At 36.0% G+C, this 21,246-nt stretch overlaps 1 protein-coding gene across 6 annotated transcripts; it reads left to right on the plus strand.

Annotated features, from left to right (window-relative positions):
• Positions 1 to 6,401: 6,401 nt before the first annotated feature.
• Positions 6,402 to 20,850, plus strand: serbp1a (SERPINE1 mRNA binding protein 1a). 6 transcript variants are annotated; one of them, XM_059340900.1, is made up of 9 exons: positions 6,402 to 6,767; positions 9,686 to 9,872; positions 11,409 to 11,555; positions 13,187 to 13,258; positions 14,501 to 14,575; positions 15,411 to 15,582; positions 17,373 to 17,417; positions 17,544 to 17,747; positions 19,450 to 20,850. In XM_059340900.1, exons 1-9 carry the CDS (start codon positions 6,512 to 6,514, stop codon positions 19,504 to 19,506), a joined length of 1,215 nt encoding a protein of 404 aa, XP_059196883.1. In that variant the 5' UTR covers positions 6,402 to 6,511; the 3' UTR covers positions 19,507 to 20,850. The 6 variants fall into 6 exon arrangements, with proteins under 6 accessions (XP_059196883.1, XP_059196885.1, XP_059196887.1 ...); XM_059340902.1 differs by having other exon boundaries at positions 13,190 to 13,258; XM_059340901.1 differs by having other exon boundaries at positions 6,403 to 6,767; positions 15,414 to 15,582.
• The last annotated feature ends 396 nt before the right edge of the window (positions 20,851 to 21,246 follow it).

The raw sequence follows: 21,246 nt of genomic DNA on the forward strand, positions 1-21,246 counted from the left end.
ATCCCAGAAGTTGACATAAGTGGTCTGGCTGAGCCCCTCCGCGGTGTACGGCGGCGCAGGCGGCAGATGCAGCTGCGTACAAGCGCACCTGAAATCCCGCTCCGGAGGGTTGGCGGCGCACACCCAGCAGTCCTCCCCGTGCTCCGCTGCTTGTTTCCCCGCCTCGTACTCCTCCTCTGCTCCGCTCAGTTTCGGGTTGCAAAAAGCCCACACCATCCCGCAGAAATAGACGAAAAACGTGCCCATGACCATGACCATGAGCGCGTAGGACTCGATCATGGCTTTGGTGACTGGAGACGTCATCTCTGGGTGATGATGGTCGGCTGAGTTAGTCAAAGTGTGCTCAGCAAGGAGCGTCAGTCCGACTGCTCTCATCCGGGGCTTTGGACCACTTCAGCACCTCGGTACCTTCAGTAACGTGAGATGGAGACAAGCTTTTGTTTCCGCCGCCTCCTTATTAAAAATAAAGCTACAGAATTAGAAATCATCATGGCGTCAGACTTGTAGAGTAAACTAAACTGTAGGTTGAATAAACCCATGTAATGTTGTTTAATGAACACAATGAACAAAAGCCAGTGGTGGAATGTAACTAACTGTATAATCAATACTGTACTTAGTTTGTGAGCTGCATTTTAATGGAGTGTTTTCATTTTATTATAGAATAGAATAGAATAGAATAGAATAGTCTTTATTGTTATTGCACAGTGTACAACAAAAGTATGGGTGCTCTGTCCAAGACCTGAAAAAGTGCATAAGACATGAAAAAGTGCATAAGACATGAAAAAGTGCATAAGACATAAAAAGTGCATAAAACATGAAAAAGTGCATAAGCCATGATAAAGTGCACAAGACATGAAAAAGTGCATAAGACCTGAAAAAGTGCATAAAACATGAAAAGTGCATAAGACATTAAAAAGTGCGTAAGACCTGAAAAAGTGCATAAGACATGAGAATGTGCTTAAGGCTTGAAAAAGGACATAAGCCATGAAAAAGTGCATAAGACCTGAAAAAGTGCATAAGACCTGAAAAAGTGCGTGAGACATTAAAAAGTGCATAAGAGATGAAAAAGTGCATAAGACATAAAAAAGTGCATAAAACATGAAAAAGTGCATAAGACCTGGAAAAAGTGCATAAGCCATGATAAAGTGCACAAGACATGAAAGAGTGCATAAGCCATGAACAAGTGCATAAGACCTGAAAAAGTGCATAAGACATAAAAAGTGCATAAAACATGAAAAAGTGCATAAGCCATGATAAAGTGCACAAGACATGAAAAAGTGCATAAGACATGAGAAAGTGCATAAAACATGAAAAGTGCATAAGACATTAAAAAGTGCGTAAGACCTGAAAAAGTGCATAAGACATGAGAATGTGCTTAAGGCTTGAAAAAGGACATAAGCCATGAAAAAGTGCATAAGACCTGAAAAAGTGCATAAGACCTGAAAAAGTGCGTGAGACATTAAAAAGTGCATAAGAGATGAAAAAGTGCATAAGACATAAAAAAGTGCATAAAACATGAAAAAGTGCATAAGACCTGGAAAAAGTGCATAAGCCATGATAAAGTGCACAAGACATGAAAGAGTGCATAAGCCATGAACAAGTGCATAAGACCTGAAAAAGTGCATAAGACCTGAAAATGTGCATAAGACCTGAAAATGTGCATAAGACCTGAAAAAGTGCATAAAACATGAGAAAGTGCATAAGACCTGAAAAAGTGCATAATACATGAAAAAGTGCATAAGACATGAAAAAGTGCATAATACATGAAAAAGTGCATAAGACATGAAAAAGTGCATACGACCTGAAAAAGTGCATAAAACATGAGAAAGTGCATACGACCTGAAAAAGTGCATAAGACATGAGAAAGTGCATACGACCTGAAAAAGTGCATAAGACAATAAAAAGTGCATACGACCTGAAAAAGTGCATAAGACATTAAAAAGTGCATAATACAGTACGAAGTGCATAAGACATGAAAAAGTGCATAAGACATTAAAAAGTGCATAATACAGTACGAAGTGCATAAGACATGAAAAAGTGCATAAGACATGAAAAAGTGCATAAGACATTGAAAAGTGCATAAGACCTGAAAAAGTGCATAAGACCTGAAAAAGTGCATAAGACATGAAAAAGTGCATAAGACCTGCAAAAAGTGCATAAGACATGAAAAGTACATAAGACATTAAAAAGTGCATAAGACCTGAAAAAGTGCATAAGACCTGAAAATGTGCATAAGACCTGAAAAAGTGCATAAGACATGAAAAAGTGCATAAGACCTGAAAAAGTGCATAAGACCTGAAAATGTGCATAAGACCTGAAAAAGTGCATAAGACCTGAAAAAGTGCATAAGACATGAGAAAGTGCATAAGCCATGAAAAAGTGCATAAGACCTGAAAAAGTGCATAAGACATTAAAAAGTGCATAAGACCTGAAAAAGTGCAGAAGACATGAAAAAGTGCATAAGGCATGAAAAAGTGCATAAGACCTGAAAAAGTGCATAAGACATTAAAAAGTGCATAAGACCTGAAAAAGTGCAGAAGACATGAAAAAGTGCATAAGGCATGAAAAAGTGCATAAGACCTGAAAAAGTGCATAAGGCATGAAAAAGTGCATAAGACAAATTTGGTAATTTTGTGTCTTTTTTGGGTAATTTTGTGTGTTTTTTCTAGTAATTTTGTGTCTTTTTTGGTCATTTTGTGTATTTTTTATTTTTTTTTATTAATTTTGTGTCTTTTTTTGGTCATTTTGATACTGCCTCCAGCGGCCCCCAGGTAATTTGAGTTTGAGACCCCTGATTGACCTCTTGTCACCTCTAATAACAAACAGGAGAAACTGAAGGAACTGTCTTTGTAAAGGACCATTTGTCTCCGTGCATCACTAACAGGCCTGCCAGCTGGCCGGGTCGGCTTTCCTTATAAGGTCAAACTCCAGCAACCACAAGTCCCAAAATAACATCAATGATCAATGAGAGCTGGAGTTGGACGCCTTTTGTTGGGTTTCCTGTTTGAACTGACCAAGTCGGAAACACTAAAATGATACAACAAAAGAATATTATGGAAAAAGTTCAATATTTTTTGTCAATCATTTCAGAAAGTGAAACTCAAACATTATATAGATTCATTACACATAGAGTGAGATATTTCAAGCCTGTTTTTCTTGTAAATTTGATGATTCTGGCTTAGAGATCATGAAAACACAAAACTCAGTGTCTCAGAAAATAATAATAAAAAAAAATAATCTTAAAGAATTATTGTTGCACAGAATATTGCACACCAAATTATTGCATAAAATGATTGTAAGTCATGAAATGATGGGTCATACCTGCTGACAGGATGTTTATATGACAAGCTTTATGTAGCATTTCCTGTTTGTGATAAAATGCTGATGATACATCAAACTTACTGGAAGAAACTACAAACCACCAACCAACTAAATGAGATGGTGTTTCAGACCAGCAGCTGACTGAAAAAGTCTCAAATATTGCACCTGACTGCAAGATAATGTTGAAATATTCATTTCATTTTCTTTTTTTTGGTAATTTTGTGTCTTTTTTAAAATAATTTGTGTCTTTTTTAGTAATTTTGTGTATTTTTTTGGTAATTTTGTGTCTTTTTTAAAAAGTAATTTAGTGTTTTTTTCAGTCATTTTGAGTCTTTTTTTTGTAATTTTATGTCTTTTTTGGTCATTTTGTGTCCTTTTTTTTTTTTTAGTAATTTTGTGTAGTTTTTGGTCATTTTGTGTCATTTTAAAGTAATTTAGTTTTTTTCTGTCATTTTGTGTCTTTTTTGTAATTGTGTATCTTTTTTTGATAATTTTGTGTCTTTTTAAAGTAATTTTGTTTTTTTTCTGTCATTTTGTGTCTTTTTTTTGTAATTTTGTGGCATTTTTAACAAGAGTAAATACAAAGACATGAGGCAAATAAAACAAGCAAACACAAAAAAAACAGATGCAGTCAAAATGGTGTACAGTTTAAATCGGAAAAAAACAACAACAAAAAGTAAAACCTCCCAAAATACAAAGTGCTAATATAAAAATGTTTGTCATGATAATAAGATAAATTGTATATTGTTTTAATTGAAGTTTGTTGTCATAATGTGTGATACATTTGTATGTCGTAATATCCTGAAAATATATATTTATTTTTTATAACATTTACATTTTCTTCCACCATCCTTTCCCCAGTTTCCCAACCAAACTATTACTATTTTAGAGTCACCACTGCTGTTTGCAGAATCACATTTGCTATGGATCAGATTTTATTACCCTGAGGAGTGGCGCTAAATATCTAAAGACAAGTGTGAAATATTGTTTACACCATAGCAGTACAGGCCGGGTTTAAATCAGGGTCAGAGTGGTGTGGATAATTGTTCCCAGCCAGTTTAAATCTCTGAAGTCCAGGAGATTTTGGTTCAAATTTGTCAACTTTCTATGCATTCATTTCTGTCTCTGTTCAGCATCTTTCAGTCTGTCCTTACATCACATGCATGGCTCATTTTTTCTCTACAAACACTTGGCTATCAGTCTGATTTTTCATTTTTCAAATTAACAAAGTATAAAGCTGCCAGGAAACCAAAATACAAACAAAAGACACAGGTTTCTATGGAAATGTACCTTTTTATTTATTTATTTACTATTTATACACACAAAAACAGCAGAAACACACAAAAACAGCAAAAAAACCCCCCGATGAATAAAACTAAAAAAACAGTCTATTTGCATGTAAATTGAAAATAGTAATAGTTTTCATTGTAGAAAGAAAATTAACTTTTTAAAAATGGTCTAGACACATGAATGGCACTTTAACTGGCTTTCTCAGCTCGTCTGTTATATAAATAAAATTAATGAATAAAATAAAACATGCTCAGTGTATTTTTTAATTAATAGATGGACTCCAGAAGGTTAAAATGTGCATTTTCTTTCTTTTAATTCCTTTTTTGTTTGGTTTTGTTACAAAAATAGTGTATTTTATTTATTTATTTTATTATATTATTTTTTGTTACTGCTGAGAATGTAAATGCACTTTGTTGTTAAAATTTAATTGTAATGGTAAAATAATAAATTAATGAATCTATGTACAAAATAAAAAGGACAGTCTGTCAGTGCAGTGTTTACTAGAAGTTACTAAATGTAATGTTTATTTAAAATAAAACATGCTCAGTGTATTTTCAATTAATAGATGGACTCCAGAAGGTTAAAATGTGCATTTTCTTTCTTTTAATTTCTTTTGTGTTTGGTTTTGCTACAAAAATAGTGTATTTTATTTATTTATTTTATTATATTATTTTTTGTTACTGCTGAGAATGTAAATGCACTTTGTTGTTAAAATTAAATTGTAATGGTAAAATAATAAATAAATTAATATATGTACAAAATAGAAAGGACAGTCTGTCAGTGCAGTGTTTACCAGAAGTTACTAAATTTAATGTTTATTTAAAATAAAACATCCTCAGTGTATTTTCAATTAATAGATGGACTCCAGAAGGTTAAAATGTGCATTTTCTTTCTTTTAATTTCTTTTGTGTTTGGTTTTGCTACAAAAATAGTGTATTTTATTTATTTATTTAATTATATTATTTTTTGTTACTGCTGAGAATGTAAATGCACTTTGTTGTTAAAATTAAATTGTAATGGTAAAATAATAAATAAATTAATATAAGTACAAAATAAAAAGGACTGTCTGTCATCGCAGTGTTTACCAGAAGTTACTAAATTTAATGTTTATTTAAAATAAAACATCCTCAGTGTATTTTCAATTAATAGATGGACTCCAGAAGGTTTAAATGTGCATTTTCTTTCTTTTAATTTCTTTTGTGTTTGGTTTTGCTACAAAAATAGTGTTTTTTATTTATTTATTTATTTTTTATATTATTTTTTGTTACTGCTGAGAATGTAAATGCACTTTGTTGTTAAAATTAAATTGTAATAGTAAAATAATAAATAAATTAATATATGTACAAAATAGAAAGGACTGTCAGTTGCAGTGTTTACCAGAAGTTACTAAATTTAATGTTGACCTTTCCTCGCAGCTCATCCCTCTGTTAGCTTCATGTTAGCAACAAACAGATGCACCTGCTGTCTCCTTTAATTGTTTGTAAAATATATTATGTGCGTTTTAAACAAGCGTCAGTTTGTGGCAGTTCGGCCATCTTTACTTCATAACTGACAAACTGTCGAAGCGAACAGTTATAACGTCCGGAGTTATTTCCCGAAGAATCAAAACAAGAGCGTGTGAGAAAGCACCCATGCTTGTCTGAACATAGGCTAGCAACACTGAAAATAGGTGCATTATGGGTAGTGTAGTTCGTCACCCCGTCTTTTCGTGACTAAGTCAACCGCATGGAATCTCCAAAAGAACTACAGGCCCCACCCGCGCCAACCCCGAGGTCCCGGATGTCTACCGCGCCGGAAGAGAAGAAGGTCCTTTTCCCAGCCATCTTGTGGCTTCATCTAGCGAAGTGTTCGCACCAAGCCTCGTAGAATCGGAGGAAAATCCTGCTGAAGGGGCGCCATCATGCCCGGACAAATGCAAGAAGGTTTTGGCTGTGCCATAACCAATCGGTTCGACCAGTTATTTGACGATGAGTCGGATCCCTTTGAGCTGCTGAAGCAAGCTGAAGTGAAGAAGAAGGAGGCTCCTGCTCCTGGTGCCGCCAAGACTGCAGCCCAGGCGGCCAAGCAGCCCAAAAAGGAGTCCCAGAAAGACAGAAAGGTCCCGCTGACTGATAAGAAAGAGGAGAGCCAGGCACCCGTCCCACTGAAGAAAGATGGTAAGATCTATTTTATCAGTTTTGGCTCTTTCTCTGGCTAAAAGTCGTTAGGCTAACAGGCTAAGTGGCTTGCAGAGGTTCCTAAGCCCCCGTGACATGAGGTCCACATGGCTGCTTTGTGCTGCTGGAGGCTGTCAGCTGCGTGGATAATGACATTTATACAACAGTGTGAGTGAAGCTTCGAGGTGCGTGGGGCTGCAGTTTGCAGGCCAACTTGTTTTGGCTTGTCCCCCTCACCGCCATCGGCCTTGTTGAACAGGCTGAACCCGAAAGCCTGGCTCACCAGAGAAAGTGGCCTTAAGAGATCTGTGTAAAAAAAAAATCAGAAAAAAATATTGATATATGGTGATTTAATAGCACTTTTAGTGTGCGTGACCACGAGGGTCACCAGAGAGTATCTGGCACTACATAAAAAATATTAATGCAATCAGATCAATTTTGTGGCTAATCTTTGACATACCCAATAGTCTAATCCCCACCAAAACCCAGCTCCCTGCTATTTATTACATGGGAAACAAATCATTTTTTGTGGAAAGAATTATGGAAAACTTTGAATTTATAGACCGGCATATAAAGGGTTAAAATTCTGAAAATGATTTAATGTTTGATAGTTTCCAACAAGTCTTCCACTAAGTCGATCTGATCGCTAATCTAGCCTCGAGCTGGGCGAAAGTGTGAAGTTTTTGCCCTTAAAAAAGGTGTTTTAAATATAATTTAAGTGGTAAAGTAATAACCACCAAATGGAAATAAAACTTGTGTCTAACTTGGTGAAGTAAACACAGTAAAGTTATTTCGCGGTTGATTTGCAGGTGGATTTGTCAAAGTGCTCTCATGGTGATGAACCTCGTGGTTGCAGTGTGGGGCGTGTTAAAGCCTCCAAACTGCCACTTCCCATTGGCGCACAATGCATGCTCAGTGCATGTGATCAGCCTGCCCCACATAATTTAATCTATCTGTTCCTCCATATTGAATTTACTGTGCAACCCAGAATTTATTCCCAAACGTATTGCAACTTAATTTAATGCAGAATTAAACCATTCAGAGTCAGGACACACACAGATAGCAGCTAGTTGGCTAATATCATCATGCAGGTCTGCCAAGTGGACTCATATCATCTATTTGCCTGAGAGATTAGACAGGTGGTTTCAGGGTATTTTTGCGATAAGGATATTCTTGACGATATTAAAACATGCTGAAAAAAAGATAGATAATTCTTTTTTTTACTCTAAAAAAATCATACAACAACAAAAAAATCTATCTGAAAGTTGCCAAATCCAAAAAAAATACTCCTGAGTATTAGCAAATTTTAAAAAATAACCATCTAAAAGGTCTGGGAGGAGAATTTTTTTGTACATTTAATAGTACAATGTGATCAATCTGATCCATTTTGAGAGCTAAATGTGAGTAAAAACTGGTTACTGTGTAACCCAAAATGTAGCTCAAATGTATTGCAACTTCATTTAATGCAGATTTAAACTATTCAGAGTCAGGACACACACAGATAGCAGCTAGTTGGCTAATATCATGATGCAAATCTGCCAAGTGGACTCATCTCATCTATTAGTCTGAGAGGAGATGAGACAGGTGGGTCACCCAGCTGCTGCTGCTGCGTGGTGGACGTCGTCTATTTTGGTAGCTGTTGGGCAATGGGTGGGACTTGTTGTGTCACTCGGTGCCAGCAGCAGTCAGCCATGTGCTGTGGGGGGTTAAATACTATGAGGTGACTCAAGGGGGGGGGCACACTTCTCATTCAGACTGGGAAATACGACTTCACATCAAAGTTATTATAGTTAACGAAAACTAGAATTGAAAAAACATTTTCGTTAACTGAAATGAAAATAAAAACAACTCATTGAAACTGTATTGTGTGGTTAAAAAAACGAACTAAAATTAACTAAAATTATAGTGAAAATGTCTTTTCATACATAATCCAGTGTTTCTATTAGAAAGAGGATTCTGTTAGTGAACATGCAGGAACACATGGTAAATATGTTTACTGAGACTGGGATGTCTAGAATTCAAAAACACGAACTGTAAGAGTTAATAACCTCATTGGGGCTGAGATGATAAACCAAAGGAAATAAAGATAGATTACTTTATTCATCTCCGAAGGGAAATTCGGTTGTCACAGTAGTCTGGTATTTAAGTACAATAAAGTACAATAGAATAAAATACTGAGGTAGAATAAATAAAAACAATAGAAAAGACACAGAATAGAACAAGGACACTTAAGAAGTTAAAAAGATCAGTTGGTAGGTAAGGCAAAATTTATTATGACCTCTTTGAATCTGCCACCCAACACATGGCCCATTACAAAAAACTAAAACTAATACAAACTCAACTAAAACAAAGCATTTTCAAAAAAATAAAAAATAAAACCAGCAAACTCACTCTAAAAACTAAAACTAACTGAATTTGAAAATTCACAACGAAATTAAAACTACCACTAATAAAAAAATCCCAAACTATTATAACCTTGGTTCACATCCGTTTTTATAATGTTAGACGACTCCCATGTGAGTTTTGTATATTGCATTTTTTTCAATTAAGTGTAGACGGCTAAAACTGACTAAATGTATCCAATCCACTTTATTTATAGAGCACAATTTAAGCAAACAGGGTTTCCAAAGTGCTGCACAAACAATAAATAGATAACACAATACAAAGAGATGTAGTAAACAATGGAACAGTCAAATGCAATAAAATAAATCAAAAATAGGATAAAAAGAAACACAATAAAATGTAAAATGTACTGTATCCTACTAGCTGCTTCCATTCTTTAATTCTGCTGTTAATTTGAATCATTTGCTCCATTTAAACAGAACAATCGGCTCCTCTCCATTCTGTGGTCGGGGGGCTCCACAGGGCCCTGATCTATCTATTGGTGCTCTAATCCTCCTGTTGTGGTTCAATTCTAGGTGCCGGCATGAGGAGAATGGGCCGCAAGCCGGACGGCGAAGGCTTCAGACCCCAGGGCGGCCAGGGAGAGGGGCGCCCCCCAACAGACCGGCGGCCTGCGGACAGGCGGCCCCCACGCCGCTTTGAGAGGCCCGCTGCTGGCGACGCTGGCGAGAAGCCCGAGGGAGGCGAATTCTCAGTGGAGAAGTGAGTTCATGTTCGACTTTTCAATTAAACAGTCAGTTATTGACGAGGTGGAGAGTGAGTCCACTACTGTATCTTTTTTCTTTTCTGACTCTAAACGAGACAGAAGCGTTTAGAAGAAGGTGGGGTCAGCAACTGTTGAGGCGTTGCTAACAATGATAAGAACTGCTGTTACTAGGCAGGTCTTACAAGTCTAACAATGATAATTGCTCACATGTTTAATCCTTTATGGCACGGGTCTCAAACTCAAATTACCTGACGGCCGCTGGAGGCAGTATCAAAATGACTAAAAAAAGACACAATTACTTTTTAAAAAAGACACAAAATAATTAAAAAAGACACAATGAACAAAAAAAAGACACTAAATTATTTAAAAAAGTAATTAAAGGGACCTTCCACACACAACACGGTAAAGTGTCATTCATATAAAACTCACATTAAACTTTCATATCAAGGTGGGGGCCACAAAATATCGTCACGAGGGCCACAATTGGCCCGCGGGCCGCGAGTTTGAGAACCCTGACTTGTAGCATGTACTATACTGCCCTACAAAGTCTAACTGCAGTAATTACATTTTTGGTAAAAATTGAGTTCTAACTAAAAATGAAGTCCTTGATGTCTGTTTTATCTTGTGACAAAGTTTTAGATTTCAGTTTAATTCAGAGAAATAATAATATAAAAATTGCAGTAACTACATAATCCAACTCAAAACCAAAACAGTAAGTTCACTTTGACTGTGATCCAGTGTGGCCTTGTATTTATTCATTGTGTTGAATAGTGAAGACAAGAATAATATAAATAAGTTTATTTAATAGGGATATTATTATCTAGATAGTGATCAAGTCAGAAAGTGAGTTAAATTATACTAAGACTAAAATACAACATTACTTTATGATATTAAGTCTAAATTACACAATTAATTATATTATTTGAATAGAGTTGTTAAACACTTTTAAATACATTATTTAAAAAAATCTATTTGAAAATATTTATTCCCTGAAAACTAAATGTAAAAGCTGAAAGAAGACAACAACATTATAGTTACTGCACTCTGTTTCTGCATTACTATTAGAACCTTTTACAGCAAAACCAGAGTTCAGTAACTACAATTTTAGGGTCAAAGGTTAAATAAATCATGATTTTTGAGCATAAAAATGACATCAAGACATGTAGAAATAAGTGTCATATCACTTACCTACCTATAACTAATTTGGCTGGACGGTTAAAAAAATGTTAAAGAACTTTAAAGCAGTTTTTCTCAGTTTGTGTAGTTACTGCAGTTAGACTTTGTACGGCAGAATAGACAAATGTCTTCAGTTTACTTCTGTGAAATTGATACAACAGAATAAGAAAGATCAACCAGCTTCAGTTAAGTTAAAAGCGATAACTTTCTGTTAAACTTAATGTAATTTTTCTGCCCATTTTGTCACTTTAAGGAGAAAGAAAACTGTAGATTACTTGATTTTTTTAGATGTGAGCTTCTGCTAAACGGGCAGGTTTTTGACGGGGGTCTGACCATGTTGTTGTTGTTCTCTTCAGACCGATTGGTGACCGGCCGATGAGAGGGCGTGGCGGCGGCGGCAGAGGCGCCCGTGGCGGCGGCAGAGGCCGCGGCATGGGGCGCGGCGACGGCTTCGACTCCCGAGGAAAACGTGAATTTGACAGACACAGTGGCAGCGACCGATCGTAAGTCCTACTTCGTCTCTTACACATAATCCTTCAATAAATAAAACATAACGAGTGCATTTACTAAAGTACAATTTTATGATATTTAAGGTTTATTTGCACAGTTAGAATTACATAAAATTACAAAGATTACATAGTGTAAAGTGCAGTTAGAGGCAGAAAACCCAGATGGGCTTATTTATTAACCCATTTAGGCCTAAAACGGCTGTAAAAATGGCTGTAAAACCTCTGGGAGATTTTAAAATAACCTCCTAAAACCTGAAGTTTTTCTGTAAATCCAACAGAAGTGTCAACTCTTCCTACTAAATAACAGATTTTATATGCTATAGTCGTCTTCCACCATGATTTCAGTTCTGGAAAAGTCCCATGATGCATTGCGACACTCCCACATGTATTCTCATTTTGTGTCTTTTTTTTGGGGCGTTTTAAGTCATTTTGTGTCTTTTTTTTTTTTTTTTTTTTTTTTTTTAGTCATTTGGTGTCTTTGTGTCTTTTTTAGTCATTTTGTGTCTTTTTGTCTTTTTTTGGTCATTTTGTGTCTTTTTTTTGGTGATTTCAGTTCTGGAAAAGTCACATGTTGCATTGCGACACTCCCACATGTGTTCTGATGCATTTCATTGGCCAAGAGACTAAAAATAGGTGGAAAAAACTACAAATACTACAAAACGACGTATCCTCTTTAATGGTAGAATAACAAGAGCGCTCCCAGTTTTAATGGTAGAAATGCGATAATGCTTTCCCGCCTTAAATGGGTTAAAAGCCTCCACCTAAAATATCAGTTACAAGAAAGTAATGAACTGATAATAGAAAAAACATGTATAACATCAACAACCAGTTATAATGGCAATAGCAAAAATTATATATAAAAACAAAAATGAACATGACATAAGTGTATTTGTTTGTGAATTAGAATTTTCAAACAGCAGTTAAATGAGCTTTTAGACATCTTTTTAAAACATTTTAAAGACATGGAGATTTAGTCCCCCGAAATTTAATAATAAATTGACCTCTGCATGTCAGGAATCTTGTAAATTTATGTAGCTTTATACTTCTATTCCGCTACATTTAGCTGCCAGCTTTAGTTACTTTTCAGGTTGAGATTAAACATAAATAACATGATACATTTAAAGTGATTATGCATTTAAAAAGAAATTAAACCACATTACAGTATATTCAGTCGTTAAAATCAGCCCTACCTCGACAACAGTAAAATGCTGCTTATATAAATACATCAATAGCATTTTATATTTTAAAAAAAGTATATAGTTATCCTAAAAATGACTTCATTACGACTGTAAAAAAACATTTTTTTATTTCTTGGAGAGAAAAAAACAAATGTATCCCATCAAAGTAGACACATTTTTTTAATATAAATGTTTTTTTTTTTTGTTAATTACTGTCTATAATAATCCAATATATTTGGACTATATATAGCAATCTGCATAACAAGTACTTTAACTTTTGATACTTTAAAAACATTTAGATGCAGATACTTCTACGTGACTAATGCAGGACTACTATGTGTGGTGTTAGTATTTTTCCTGCAGTAGGAGGTGTGAATACTTGTTCCACCGCTGGTTTTAATGCCGTGCCTGTGTCATGACCCTAAGCTAAAGCTAATGTTCTTCCAGTAGTCTGAAAGGTGAAGAGAAGCGAGGTGGAAGTGGATCTCACAACTGGGGCACCGTCAAGGATGATATAAAGTAAGTTCTTCTGCATGCAACAGAACAGAAACTTTGCATGATGGGAGTTAAAGTCACAGAACCACAGACAGTATTCATATCTGTGGACTTAACACAACACTTAGTAATACAATTAAACACAAACTAAACCCTGTGTGAATGAATTTAACACATTAAAATCAAACTAAATTGAGTCAATAAAAATTAAAATATTTTCCTAACCTTCATGGAAGTAGGCTTTATTGCATTAGGCTGCATTAGTTTGAGCTTATTTTCAAGCTGGCATCTAAATAATAAGGGTAATTCCCATCCTTTTCAGTTAAACAGTAAACTTTATATAATATGGCTTAGTATGCATGTAGAGTAGCAACAATGTCCAAACTTCTGCAATGGATAATCACAGTATTTAAAAAAAATTCTTAGTAATTCCCCAAGTTCTGCATACCAAGTAGGGCTGGGCGATGTGGCCCTATAAGATTATCACGAGATTTCAGGGTATTTTTTCCGATAACAATATTAAAACATACTGAAAAAATATATAGAAAAGGATTTTTTTAGTCTGTGTAAATAAATAAAAACGTTACAACAAAATAAAAATCTATCATAAATCTAAATGTAGTGTAAATTGCTAATCTCAACAGTTGCCAAATACAAAAAAATTACTCCTCACTTGTGAGTATTAGCAATTTAAAAAAAAAAAAACAACAACTATGAGGTCTGGGGGGAGAAAAATGTGTACATTTTATAGTAAAATGTGATCAATCTCATCCATTTTGAAAGCTAAATGTGAGCAAAAACCTCACTTTTTTTCATAAAAGCCCAAATTTGGTGCCTCTCACAGATTCTAATGCCACTATTCCATCAAATACACTGATCTTCATCATTACCTATTTTAATTAATTATTGTAAAGGAGAATAAGGGTTCTTGTATGTTTAATTTAAGGCGTCTTATTTTGACAGTCTTCTTGTAAATTCTGTGGTGTTAACACACTGCTCTTATTTTGAAAACTGCATGTGTTTAGCCACAGGAAGTAACAGGAAGTAGTAGCTTTTTGTGATTAAAACAGCTTTAATTGTTAGCTAATGTTAGCTCGCGGCTAATGAACAGCATAATGCAACAGTGTGTTTGGACCGTAAGAATGTTGCCAATATCATGATAGGCTTTTTTTTTTTTACCCATAAAAAATATATACTGGTATAATGTTGAACGATATATGGCACACCCCTAATACGAAGCCTAATGAGATAATTTTGTCTTCACAGTGAGCTTGACCAATCAAACGTCACTGAAGAGAACCCCGAAGGAGAGGAGCATCCACCTGCTGACTCTGAGAACAAGTAAGTTCTTTTCTTTCTTATTTATCGTCACCCTGTTAAAATAATCGCCTAAGTCATTTTTCAAGTTTTGCAGGAAACACAAAAAACTTCACCAAAAGTGTAACATATGACATTTATTGATCATTTCACTCAAAAAGGATGTAACAAAGGATGGCTATTGGTATAGTAATAAAACTGTGTGTAAATTATGTAACATAAGAGAAAGAAATGACTTAGGCAATTTTTTTGAACATGCCTTTGTGACTTAAGCAAGATATGGTAACACTTTATTTTGAAGGTGTCTACATAAGAGTGACACAAGCCTGTCAGAAACATGACATGACAAGTGTCATGAGCAGAGTGTCATTAATGTTCATGACACATCCCATGTCATGTTTATGACACGCTCATGTCATTCTTATGTAGAAACCTTCAAAATAAAGTGTTACCATATCTTGCTTAAGTCACAAAGGGAAGGTCCAAAATTGCCTAAGTCACATTTTATTGTGACTTAGGCATAATAAATCCGCTTAAGTCACACACTTGACATAGGCCATTATCTTAAAGGGGTAAAATCACATGATCTGATCAACTGAGGATGTAGGTGATTTTACCATAGGTGGCTATGAGGAGATGATTTAGGCAAAAATAAAACAATTTTGACAAAAAATGACTTGGTCGATTTATTTTAACAGTGTGACGATCAGAACCAATAATACGTCAATTACTATTATTATTAAAAAAAGGATGCATTAAATCCATTTTTGTTTTGCTAAACTGACGTAGAAGCAACCGGCCACCAAACCGGATTAATATTGAACATTAACGCTGTGATGCTGTGTTTCTGTTTGTGTTGAAGGGAGAATGAGGTTGAGGAAGTGAAGGAAGAAGGCCCCAAGGAGATGACTCTGGACGAATGGAAGGCCATGCAGGACAAGGAGCGGGCCAAGGTGGAGTTCAACATCCGCAAGCCCAACGATGGCGATGAATGGAACAAAGGATTCGTGCTGCACAAGTCCAAGGCAGAAGTGAGTAAAAAACACAACTTTCTTTTGGTGGACTGTAATCAGGGTTCGTACAGGTGCTGGAAATCCTTGAAAATGCTTGAATTTAAATGTTGTATTTTCAAGGTTTAAAAAGTGCTTGGATTTTGGATAAAGGGCTTGTAAATGCTTGAACTTCTTACTGTATTTCTCTTGCAATCTGACTATATCCATCTATACCAGGGGTCTCAAACTCAAATTACCTGGGGGCCGCTGGAGGCAGTATCAAAATGACCAAAAAAAGACACAAAATTATTTAAAATAGACACAAAATGACTGAAAAAACACTAAATTACTTAAAAAAGACACAAAAGGACCCAAAAAATGCACAAAATACTAAAAAGACAGATATTTATCAGAAAAAGACACAAAATGACTGAAAAAAGACACAAAATGACTTAAAAACTCTAAATTACTTTAAAAAAGACACAAAATTACATTACATAACATTTCCACTTCTTGCGGTAACAACAACACGGCAGATAATAAACGCTCCGCTGCCTTTCTTTTTGTTAACGTCCTCATAGAAACAAGTGAAACAAAGCTCCAGCAATAAAAGGACCTTCCACACACAACACGGTAAAGTGTCATTCATATAAAACTCACATTAAACTTTCATATCAAGGTGGGGGCCACAAAATATCGTCACAAGGGCCACAACTGGCCCGCGGGCCCCAAGTTTGAGACCCATGATATAAATGAATTTGCTTTGCTTTTAAGTATAATGTGAGAAACTTTTTTCTTTCAATCAAGATTTGGTAGAGTAAAGATTAAAGCTGTGAAATGCTCAGAGGTGTTAACCGAAGCCCACACCCACCCAGACTGCGTCAGCGTGTTTAGATGATGGCGTTCTAGATTAAAGCTGACAGGAAGTGAAGGTCTTGATAGAACATTTGATTACGTTTCTGTTCCTCTTTACAAACTTTTTGCTCAGTTACATTGAACCACTGGTTAATATAACACACTAAGTACACTACTCATGTTCTGTACTTGGTACAATAACATAAATGCATCAATAATCATAATATATTTGAGAATATAATATACACCAATCTGAGTGGGATCATTCTGCATAATGAGGACTTTTACAATTGATACTTTAGTACATTTTAGTGCTGCTACTTTGTACTTTTACTTGAGTGTTGAATGCAGGACTAATACTTGTAGTGGAGTCATAAGGATCAAGGTTATTATAGTTAACTAAAACTAATGAAATAACAAACTAGAATTGAAAAAACAGTTTAGCTAACTGAAATAAAGATAAGAGTTTCTAAAAAAACCCCAAAAGAAACGGAGAAACTGTATTTTGTGTTTACAAAACTTACTAAAACTAACTAAAATTATAGTGAAAATACCCTTTGTTGACGTCTTTAGGCAGTATCAAAATGAACAAACAAAGACACACAATTACTAAAAAAAGACACAAAATTATTTAAAAAAGACTCAATTATTAAAAGACACAAAATTACTTTTTTAAAAAAAGACACAAAATTATTTAAAAAAGACCCAATTATTAAAAGACACAAAATTACTAAAAAGACACAAAATTATTAAAAAAAAGACAAAATTACCAAAAAGTAATTAAAGGGACCTTCCACACACGACACGGTAAAGTGCCATTCATATAAAACTCACATTAAACTTTCATATCAAGGTGGGGGGCCACAAAATATCATCACGAGGGCTTCAATTGGCCCTCGGACCACGAGTTTGAGACCCATGGTCTAAATACTTCTTGTATGTGTTGTTAACCTTTTTATCGTTTTGTGTTTCAGGATAAGAAAGACGAAGTGATCGACCCCGAGGCTGAGGAGCCGAAGGTACAATCTCTTCTGTTGTTTATGAATCAAACATGTCAACATAATGAACCAAAACTGTAATCATACAAAAACAAACAAACAAATTCTAAAAGGCTTTTTTAAAATTTACACGTCTTTTTAATTCAGGGTGAGGATGAGCACCACTTCCGGAAGCCAGCCAATGACATCACGTCTCAGCTGGAGATTAATTTCGGAGACCTGGGCCGTCCGGGTCGCGGGCGCGGCGGCGGACCACGTGGCGGCCGCGGTGGTCGTGGACGCGGCGGTCCTCCACCCAGCGCCGCCCCCGGTGAAACCACTAGGCCGGTTCGTGGACCAAGGACTGACAAGGTAGATCACCTCACAGGAAGCTTGTTAAAAGCCTCCTTTTTACTCTGAATTCCTCTAATCCAGGGACGGGTAACTTAAATACTGCAGGGGGCCACAGTTTTTTCATGGACACTACCACAGGGCCACATATAGGACACTTAACCAGATATGATGAAACTGCAATTTTAAATATGTTTACAGTGCAGTAACTTAACATATTTCATGCTCAAATATAACAGTATAAATAAGAATACATAAGGTTTGAAGCAAATAAAAAACTGATTTCTTTTTTCAGTATAAGAACAGACCAACATTAATAGCAAGAAGTAATTTTGTGCACTTTTACACTGCACTTTTAAGATTTCATGCTCAAACGCATGTAGTTGTACATACATACCAAATATGCATTTTTATCTTTATATGTGTATTCTAAATTCCATTCCTAAAGCTTTCAGTGAATATTTCCGTCAACTCACAATTACATAAGTACAATACTAGACAATTAACAAGATTTCACCCTCCTCACTATCGTACTAGCCTCGGTCAGTTCTCCTTAAAATACACATACAAGAGCAGTTTAGTGGCTCTAGGAATGACCCCCAGAAAAAAAACATTCATGAAGCCAGTCACATTAGCCGGTTGTCGATCAGTAGCGACGTCACAAACTGTGTCAAACTGAAGTCAACCAGAAATTTTAAATCTTAACCTGCTGAAACGACTCATTTCACCATCTAGTGTTAGTCAGTTATTCGATTTTCTCAGTTGCATGTGTTGTATGTTTTATACGTTTGGACGGGCTGATGGCTTTTGTAAAGCACTTTGAGTTGCATTTATATTTATGAAAAGCGCTATATAAATGAAGATTGATTGATGTAAACTGGGACAAGGACAGAAGTCCTATTAGACGCCAATATCGATCTTTAAGCAAAACTCGATTAAACTGCATGTAAACGCACCAAATCATACATAGGCATGCGCACACACATGCACTTCTACACTTGTTTTATTTTACTTTTAATATTATTATAGTTTTGCTTCAGTTTTGTGTAATGTTTTTTCTAGGGATGTCCCGATCAGGTTTTTTTGCCCTGAGTCATTTGATTTTGAGTATCTGCCGATAGAGTCCTGATCCGATACTTCTATAACACATTAAAATGAATTATGAAATGAATTGAATGCAGCCTTTTCCTTGCCCCCCTCTTGAAACTCCCAGTTTACATACGTGACAGTTTGCAATCGCATTGTTATTTTCCTTCACTTTAAAATACTTCCAGACTGCAGAAATACTCGTGCGTCGGTTTAAACTGCTGCCGTGTTGGTTCTTTCATCTTCTTCTTCTTCTTGTAATGGCGGCAGCACCAACTTTAAGGTGCATTAGCGCCACCTAGGTTCTGCTTCACTTATTGACATGCAGCCTGCAGTAAAATGATGTCATGCTGAATATACATAAATCTGATCCCTGATCGGGACATGATGTCTGATTCCGATCGAGTCTGAAACAACGTGATCGGATCGGGACAGCCCTAATTTTTTCCTTATTTCATAGTTGTTTTTAATTTAACTTGTGAATTTTAACATGGGTAGATGTCCTGTAGAAGCCCCTTTGGGTTTGTTGCTATCTTGCACCTTTCTTTTTCTATTTCTTTATCCTTTTTGTCTTATTATTGTGCAAAATAAAATAAAACTTGAAACTAACTCTGACTTCATGTTTGTTTTTCCTCAGTCAACTGCGTCTGTGCCCAACGTGGACGACCCCGAGGCCTTCCCAGCCCTGGCCTAGGGGCCCCGGCTGCGGCCCCTCAGGCCTACAGGAGCCTCCTGAGCACCTCCACTACGAGGCTTGCATGTTCCTGGATCCTTCAGCAAAGTGAAATGATGGAGAAGAGACTGTCATTAACTATGGCACTCAAAGTGAGGACTGAGTTTTACCCAATAAAAACAAAACGAAGATGGAAAAAAAAAACAGAAATTACCAAAAAAAAAAAATAAACAAAAAAAGAAAAGGACTTCTTGCTACTCTGGAGCAACTTATTGGTAGAGGTTTTGTACTTGGAAACAAAGTAGCAGGGATGTTTTCATACAGTATTTTTTTCAGAGGTTATGCATTGTCCATTGATAAATTTTTGTAATTGCTGCTTGAAGATATGCATTTGGAAATGTAAGCATAAGAAGGGTGTCTTTAGCTTGGTGTGAGCCATTGCTTGCTCGCTTTTTAAATAGGCACTGTGGAGCTCCAACCCAAGCTCATAAGCTCTGCCACACCAGGTATTCTGATGAAGTTACTGCTTCACTCATTAAGAATTATGGATTTTTTTCTTTAGCACTGGGGTATTGTTTTATATTTTATACAGGAGGTCTATTCTTCTATGATCTTCGGCCTGTAAATCTTAACTATTTTCATAAATTCTTTCAGAGACTGTATTTCACATGGTGCAAACGGGACGCGCCTCGATCTCTATCGAGCGCCGCTGCCTACATTTGAATGCATTGATGAAATGGCGCCTAAATCTGTATTATGGTTCTTTGTACTGAAATGTTCTAAAGGAGGAACATTAGGTCATTTTTGGAGGAACACATTGGGTGATTACTTTTCCTAAATTTGCATTAATCCCCCGATATGTATTTGTCAAGTGGATTAATTTCAAAGCCGCAAGTTATTCAAAGTGTTCTGATTTCTGATGTATTTGCGGTGCTATTAGCCATCAGATATTTCTTCCTTCCTACCCATTTCATCTTTGATTACCAGCCACGTGCAAGTCAATTAATGCCTTTGTTTTTACTCTAAGAGTGATACGGAGAGGAAGTGTCTTGACACAGTTGAGATGTGGTGATCCTGGGAGTCTTCAGACCTTCTCCGACTGTTTACACACTCCACTCGAGCGTTCTTCTACAGATGTAAACTCAGCCCAGCTTCAGTTTGTTTTTGCAGTCTGTTCTGTGCTGATCTTTTCCTCCACTGTTGCTACTTGCCCTGTAGCTTCCACAGTGGCAGCACTGCATAATTGCTCTGAAAGAAATACAGTCGTTCATTGTGTGGAACAACTGAAGTGCTCTACAAATGTGTGAATTCTAGCCCTGCTATTAGAGACCTCTGTCGGTAAATAAAGATGGTCGATAAATCTTTTGCATTGTCGGTTTATTTTAAGAACAAAACTATTTCACATGTACAGTGGGTTTCTTTTGTTTGCTTCTGTTTACACACATCTACATGGATACATTATCTCTGATGATGATCGATGATTTTGCTGTTTAATGCTCCCTATACATTGGAAGATTTGGAAAAGACTCCTGGAAAACTATCAGCTCACATCTAAAGACAAGTGTTTAGAGTTTTTAGTCTCACACTGAGATTTAAGACAGACTGTTTATCTTGCAGGGAAACTATTTACAAGACAACTTCTTTGAGCAGTTTTCCCCCATCATGCTCTTAGTAAAAACTTACAAAATGGAGAAGCAGCTTTTGGTTCCAGCTGCTCTAGTGTGTGACTCAGTGGTTTGTGTCGGAAAAAAACAAAAAGAG

The sequence above is a fragment of the Centropristis striata genome, chromosome 9 (assembly GCF_030273125.1).
Source record: "Centropristis striata isolate RG_2023a ecotype Rhode Island chromosome 9, C.striata_1.0, whole genome shotgun sequence".
Lineage (NCBI taxonomy): Eukaryota > Metazoa > Chordata > Actinopteri > Perciformes > Serranidae > Centropristis > Centropristis striata.